Raw genomic sequence first — 7,438 nt, 5'->3', positions numbered from 1 at the left:
CCACAAAAGACGGCGTGGCTTGAGCCCCCTGTCCCACAGGGCCCCAGCCCGTGAGAGCAGGACCCAAGTGGGGAGGAGGGGATAGACATATACATATATATGTACATATATATATATATAACTCTGATTCATTGTACAAAGTGGGGGACAGGGAGAAAAGGGAAGGGGGAACCCTGCTTGGTCACCACAAAAGACGGCGTGGCTTGAGCCCCCTGTCCCACGGGGCCCCAGCCCTGCCTCCCAGGAGGCTTGGTGGGCTCACATCTCATTGGAGTATGTGTAGTTGGGGGTGGCGGAATACTGGGTCTGCGGCTGGTTCATGGCGCCCTGGGCCGCCCCCATGGCTGCATTCTGGGCTGCCTGCTGCACGTGCGGGTTCTTCCATGCACCCGTGGTCCACTCCTCCTGGGCTTTGCTGAAACTGCCCCCACTGCCCCGGTAGAATTTATGAACCTGTAGGAGAAGTATAAGAAAGGGTTAACCCAAGGGAAGAGGCGGCCATCCAGGGAACAGATGGGACCCGAGGACAAGGCCCTGTGAAACGCTGGCCTCCCCGCTAGCCCCTACCCCGGACACTGGTGGGAAAACCCACGACGCCTTTCCAGAGTGAGTTCTTTTTGGGACCACTGGATCCTCCTGTGTTTGGGAGGAGGGGTTGCCACAGATCACAGTCCCCCCAAGCTCCCCCTCTGGCCCTGAGGTGCCCACCTACCATGCTGAGGGCAATGAAGGAAAAGGTGGCCACGACTGTGAACATGATGGTGGGGATGAGCATCACTACGGCTGAGCCGACGTTTGTTCCGAAGAAGGAGATGGTGGCGATCCAGCCGCTGCGGAAAGGGGCCAGGTGGGGGGCTGCCTGGGCAAGGCGAGGGGGACCCAGGAGCCCCCCTCCCCCAGTGAAGCAAGGGACCGCCCCATTGTCACATGTCAAGTGCCCCGGATGCAGAGGCTTCAGCTTTGTGAGGGATCAGGCTTGAGAGACTTGCTCCTCACATGCAAGGTCTCCTTCTTCCAGGATCTCCCGCAGGCTAAGCACCACCCCACCCCACCCCCGCACTTATTGCCAAGGTGCCGCTCCCTCTGATGCGCGCACACGCTCTTCACTCCATCCCTCTCCCAGCGTCCAGCCGCAGTCTAGGCAGCTGAGCACAGAGGCCAACAAGGCCTCGCCCCACCAGTCCCGGTCAGGCCTCTTACCAGACGCCCCAGCCTGGGATGCCCACGGCCTGGATGATACTAATGACCATCTGGGCCATGAAGGTGAAGAAGAAGGCCATGAAGCTGAAGGAGCTGTCCGTCCTGCAAAAGAGGGGAGGGCTCCCATCACCTCGGTAGAGGGCCAAGGGTTCCCTTCCTTCAAGACCCCCGAGGCCCTCCCAAGTGTAGGTGAGTACACAGTACACGGAAGACGAGGGTCTTGGAGAAAGGCCGGAGATGGGCCGCCTTTCCAGCCAGCCTTCCGGATTTCCATGTGTTGGGCCTGTGAATGCCACGTGAGCAAAAGGCGGGCTCTCCTCATGAATGGACCCCCCCCACCAGGACGTGTATGGATCCCCCATCGGCCCAGCAACAGGAGGCTCCCCTGTGGCAGGGATGCCACAGGTATGGACAGCCACAGGCACCAAGACGGCCAGCTCTACAGGTGTGGGAACGGAAGGTCCCGGTCCCATAGACTCAAGAGATAAAACGTCCCATTGGCATCAGGCAGCAAGAGTGAGGGATGGTCCTGTTGGCAGAGATCTAAGGCTCCATGGGCGCTGAGACGGATCCCCTATCGGAACAGAGACAGCCTTGTTCATACGTGGCTGGACCGTCCCATTGCCACGAAGGCTGAAAATCCCATTTGGTGGACACTCTGGGTACCACGGCAGCTGGACTCACTGATACATGGACAGTTGGTCCTGGTGGCACAGAATTGGATGGCCTCGTTGGCACATGGAAAGTGGCAGTGGTATGTGGTAGGGTTCCGCTGGTACATGAATAGATGCTCTCTTGGCACCAACCAACTACCCCCACTGGTACAAGGACGGGTGACCACCGGCAAAAGGCAACATGCCTGGAAACAGGGCAGAAGGCACAAACAGGCCTCGTCTCCACGTTGCCCCAGCTAAGGGTGGAGGGAGGGAAACACTCGGACAAAGACTCGCCTCCTGGTTGGCCTTGCCCCTCAGCCTGAGGCCGCAGGAAGCCCCAGTTCTACCTGGTGGTGGAGGCCAATGGTGACAATAAAAGCCCGTGGGCCGGGTGGGGAGGGGTGGGGAGATGGGAGCTAGGAGTCGGGGTCAGCAGCCACCACTTACTTGAAGGCCTTGTAAATGGGCCGAAACCAGCAGACATAGGAGCAGGGTGTGAAGAGGATGAGCCAGAGAAAGGCGAGGCCAAAGTTGGTGGCTCCCCCGCCTCCGATCAGCCACGCGAGACAGCCCACCAGGTTCACGGCCAGCGTGACACTGTTCACTGCAGACCCAGGAGCACAAGTACACAGAGACAGAGCAGGTACGCAGACGCCCAGACCCACGCAGAGATACGCCAACAGCCAGACGGAGATGCACACCCAGCCGTAACCCAACACAAACCCACAATCCAGCGCGTGCAAATAGACACACAGTCACGGAGATGGACAGACATACGCAGTCACAAATGCATGCCAGCCACGAATACACAGGTTCACACACACACAGAAGGCCCACAAACCCACATCAACAAATACATGTGCACACACACACAGACACAGAAGAGTATAGACTGTAAGAAAGAAAGCTGGCCACTCAGAGTCATCCCCCCACCCCAGGTCCTGCCCCTGCCCCCGCCCCTGGGGATACTGGGGGAATCTAGACCAAGGCCCCAGAGCTTCAGCCCAGCAAGCCTTCTAGGGGTTCTCAAAGCCTCTGGGGTGGTAGCAGGACTCTTCTTATAAACTCTTCTGCCCCTGACCTCCCAGACCCTTAGCAACCACCAAGCCCAAGACACAGAAAACCCTGCTTCACCCTTCCCTTGGGAGAAATAGCAGGCTGTGGAAACATCTCTTTAAGCATTGGGCTGCCTGCCCTGTGCTTAAATGGGACAGGCAAAACTGAGACCAGTCCTCATCTGACCCACTGCTTAGATACTCCGTGCCACACACACCCCTGGAGGTGTGCCTTTACTACCATAGCCATATTCTGCCCTTCCCTCTGACCCCGCAGACCCAGACTGCTCAGTGGGTCCCTTGGTACACATCCCAGCCCATCAACCAGCCTGGAAGGGCCGGGTCCAGGCTCCATCTCAGCCCGCACAGAATCGCAGTATCATCGAGTCACTGCCCGCGGGACCTCGAGACCCCTCCTTCTTTTACAGATGAGAAACCGGATCCTGGTACCAACACACACTAGGGTCCCTGCCATCATCAGGAAACGCCCTTCCCCCAATGCGAAGCTGAGTCCTGTAAAGGCTCTACAGAGCCCTGCTGGACAGGGCATCAAACCGAGGAAGGCAGCCCAGCTAAGCCAGGTATCCAGGGGCCCAGCTTCTGAACTGAGGGGGCCTTCAGCATCTCAAGAGCTTTACAGTGCTCCTTGGGAGCCAAGCACCCATAGGGGGGGCTAATGAGGACTTAAGGAGTTAAGAATAGCTCTTAAATCCAGCTTCGGCATGATCGTTTCTGCTCTGGGGGGCAGGGAGCTCCCAGAGCTCAGGTCAGGCACAGGGCTACTCCCCAAGTCGGAGTGAACCTGACAACCCTACCAGCTGTGCAGCCCCTGACCCCCCAATCTCAGGGACCCTCATGAGGGTGGGCGTTCCTTCTTGGGTATCTGAGCTGCATCTGTTCCTCTGTGCCTCCTCTGATCCTGCTGCTGGCCCGCCCCACCACTTCCTGGAGCCTTGGTGTTGTTCTTGACTTTATCGGCTCTTCCCACAGAGAGAGCGTCACCTTTTCCAGTCAATGGGCCCCCCTCTCACGGATCACCCTGCTCTCTAGTTGGCTTCCTCAGTGCCCTCGTCCACTCTGCCTCTGTCTCTTCGCTTGTTCCCCACCTGCTCTTCTTGTCCAGCTCCGATTCCTCGATCATATAGTTTGTCTAGTCCCTCCCGTTTTCTGGTCACACTAGCCCCACGTAAGCACAACTGGCGTCTACGCCTGAGCTGGGTGCTGCTAGGACCCAGCGATACAGGGAGCCTGGTGCACTACCAAGTCCACAGCAGCCAGTCTCGCCTGGCCCCAGTGTGGCCCAGGGCGTGGCCCTGAAGGCTTCCCAGGCTGCTTCTGTGGACAGCAGGGTCTTAATCCTCTTCCGTAAACATAAGCCCCTTCAAATCCTGCTCTCCTTAAGCCTCCCACTCCCATTTCCACTTCATATTTGATGGAGAAAAAGGGAAGCCATCTGAACCAGCCTCCTCACTCCCCCTGCACACCCCTTCTCATAGGTTACCATGGGGGAGAGACCCCTTCTCAGCCCAAAGGCCAAGCCTTTGGCAATGCAGTCTGTCTGTCCTCTGAGCTCACCCTACCAGGCTAGGAAGAACCCAGCTATCCCTCCTGCCTGCATGGCCAGTCAACTGCCCCACCCCACCCCCGGGGAAGCAGCTACCTTCAGGCCCAACTTAAGATGGTCTCACCCATGACAGGTGTCTGGGGCACAGCAGCCAGCCTATCCTCCTTCCACATGCTGATGTAGTAATACTTTCTGACCTGACTGGTCACAGCCAAGTCCCATCTCCCTAATGTGTCCGTTTCCCCATTCATCTGCCAGAGGCCTTTCAATGCTCAACTTCAAAGCCTCGAGATATGAGCCCCTAGACTCAAGACACTGAGCTACAGGGACCACGGTGACCACTGAGCTAGAGGGACCATGGTGACCACTGAGCCAACAGCTTTTCTGCAGATGAGGACCCTGTTACACCCCCACCCCCCCAGCAACGTGGCCTGGAGAGCCGCCTTCTGAACTTGACCCCGTGGCTCCCAAATCCCACTGGAATGTTCTTCTCTTTGAACATGGGCTTTGAGGGAGACATTCCTCTCCAAATCTGGGATCCTGGTGGTCACCAGAGGCTCCCTGGAAAACTGGTCCAGCAGGAAGGGGGGATGGGGAGTGAGTTAGTTAACTGTGCCAACCTGGCCGATAATCACATGTGGGGCTAATTGAAAGGCGGAGGGATATATGGGTGGTGAGCCTGGCCTTTCTAGTTCTCGGGTCTCTTGCTGTCAAGAAATCCAACCTGGTGCTTTGTGATGGTCGTACCAGGGTGCAGCTGCCTTAGCAGTTCCCTGCTTCAGCTTGCAAGATTGACTTCCTACAAGACATCGCCAAGGAGAAGCCACATGGACCTACCCCGATGCAGCCCTGGGTGCTGGAGCAGCTGTGTGGAGACCCCTGTTAGTGCTGAGATGCTTATTTGTTCACTGACTCAGCTTTCCTCCTGCAGTCGGCATCATTGCCTCTGTTTTGTGAGGTGGAGGACTTTGTGGACTGGTGTTGGGTTAATGGGTTAATGTTGGCATTGGGTTGGAATGTTTTCATGATGCACACTTTCTTTACATAAAATTCTCTTATACATGGGTTGCTGTGGATTTGTTTCTCTAAAGTACCTAGACGAATACAGGGAGCAAAAGAATAGAATTGCACTGCCCAAAGGGATCCCCATCCCGATGTTCTATGCATGGGAAGCAGGGGAGGGAAGTAGGTGAGGCCAAGATGAGAGGGTTGAAAGAAACGGAGGCCCATGGGGGAAGAGGGGTCAGCTCAGAGAAAGACTTCCTGGCCTATGCAGCTGCTGCTGGGCCCGTGGGCATCCCCACCACCACCACCCCCGGCCCCCTCCTGCCCTGTGGCACTCACACATCCAGAGGTAGTAGAGGCGCTTGGTCATGGTGAGATGCTGGGGAGGGATGTCTGCCTCGAAGTCTTGGTAGAAGCATGGCTTCAGTGGGATGAATTTGGGCAGCGGTGGGAAATTGTTCACTTTCTCTGTGGGGCAGGCACATCACATGTCACGACCGTAAGTCTTCTCCTTCCTGACGAACTGTGGACCCTTGCCCGGGCCCGGGCTGCCCCCTTAGTCCCCATGGCCACAGACCACTTTACTAAACCCCACCCCCGTCATCCTACATCGCTGGGTTCTGCTGAGACAATCCCAAAGTAGCCCAGGACCCTGAGGCAGTGCCTCTCTCTCTCTCTCTCTCTCTCTCAGAAATATCAAAACCAAACTGGGCACCAGGTGCAGCCCCTCCTTGGTGGGGAACCAGTTCCAGGCAGAGACATGGGAGAGGTGAGAATGTGGGAGCCAGGGCTTCAACGTCGACTCCAGGATGTACTCCGGTCATAGCCCCCCTGAACCTCAGATCTATACAGTAGGGAGGGGACTGGGCTAGGTGATCCCTAAAATAGCCCCCCTCTGAACCTCAGATTTATACAGTAGGGAGGGGACTGGGTTAGGTGATCCTTAAGAGAGTCCCCCCACCCCCCAAACCTCAGATTTATACAGTAGGGAGGGGACTGGGCTAGGTGATCCCTAAGGTAGGCCCCTCTGAACCTCAGATTTATACAGTAGGGAAGGGGACTGGGCTAGGTGACCCCTAAGATAGCCCCCTCTGAACCTCAGATCTATGCAGTAGGGAGGGGACTGAGCTAGGTGATCCCTAAGATAGCCCCCTCTGAACCTCAGATTTATATAGTAGGGAGGGGACTGGGCTAGGTGATCCCTAAGATAGCCCTCCTCTGAACCTCAGATTTATACAGTAGGGAAGGGACTGGGCTAGGTGATCCTTAAGATAGCCCCCACCCCTGAACCTCAGATCTATATAGTAGGGAAGGGACTGGGCTAGGTGATCCCTAAGATTTATACAGTAGGGAGGGAACTGGGCTAGGTGATCCCTAAGATAGACCCCCTGAACCTCAGATCTATACAGTAGGGAAGGGACTGGGCTAGGTGATCCCTAAGATAGCCCCCCACCCCCTGAACCTCAGATCTATATAGTAGGGAAGGGACTGGGCTAGGTGATCCCTAAGATAGGTGATCCCTAAGATAGCCCCCCACCCCCTGAACCTCAGATCTATACAGTAGGGAAGGGACTGGGCTAGGTGATCCCTAAGATAGCCCCCTCTGAACCTCAGATCTATATAGTAGGGAGGGGACTGGGCTAGGTGATCCCTAAGATAACCCCCCCCCTGAACCTCAGATTTATACAGTAGGGAAGGGAGTGGGCTAGGTGATCCCTAAGATAGCCCCCCTGATCCTCAGATCTATACAGCAGAGGGCCTGGGCTAGGTGACCCCTAAGATAGACCCCCTGAATCTCAGATCTATACAGTAGGGAGGGGACTGGGCTAGGTGATCCCTAAGATAACCCCCACCCCTGAACCTCAGATTTATACAGTAGGGAGGGGACTGGGCTAGGTGATCCCTAAGATAGCCCCCCTGAACCTCAGATCTATACAGTAGGGAGGGGACTGGGCTAG

At 56.5% G+C, this 7,438-nt stretch overlaps 1 protein-coding gene across 2 annotated transcripts in view; it reads right to left on the bottom strand.

Moving 5' to 3' along the window:
• Positions 1-112: 112 nt before the first annotated feature.
• SCAMP5 (secretory carrier membrane protein 5) overlaps positions 113-7,438 on the bottom strand; it is a 24,206-nt gene continuing 16,880 nt past the window's right edge. The window contains exons 3-7 of one of the 2 annotated variants that reach the window (XM_045285830.1): positions 5,820-5,948; positions 2,304-2,460; positions 1,201-1,302; positions 713-830; positions 113-453 (exon numbers count right to left, since the gene is read on the bottom strand). In XM_045285830.1, the coding sequence (XP_045141765.1) occupies positions 259-453; positions 713-830; positions 1,201-1,302; positions 2,304-2,460; positions 5,820-5,948 (701 nt within the window). In that variant the 3' untranslated portion in view covers positions 113-258. The remainder of the gene's footprint in view (positions 454-712; positions 831-1,200; positions 1,303-2,303; positions 2,461-5,819; positions 5,949-7,438) is intronic. The other variant, XM_045285831.1, reaches the window with a different exon arrangement.

This window comes from Echinops telfairi, unplaced genomic scaffold (genome assembly GCF_000313985.2).
Source record: "Echinops telfairi isolate 266 unplaced genomic scaffold, ASM31398v2 ScPeMD7_7475;HRSCAF=8513, whole genome shotgun sequence".
Lineage (NCBI taxonomy): Eukaryota > Metazoa > Chordata > Mammalia > Afrosoricida > Tenrecidae > Echinops > Echinops telfairi.
This window is presented reverse-complemented; position numbering and strand designations above follow the sequence as displayed.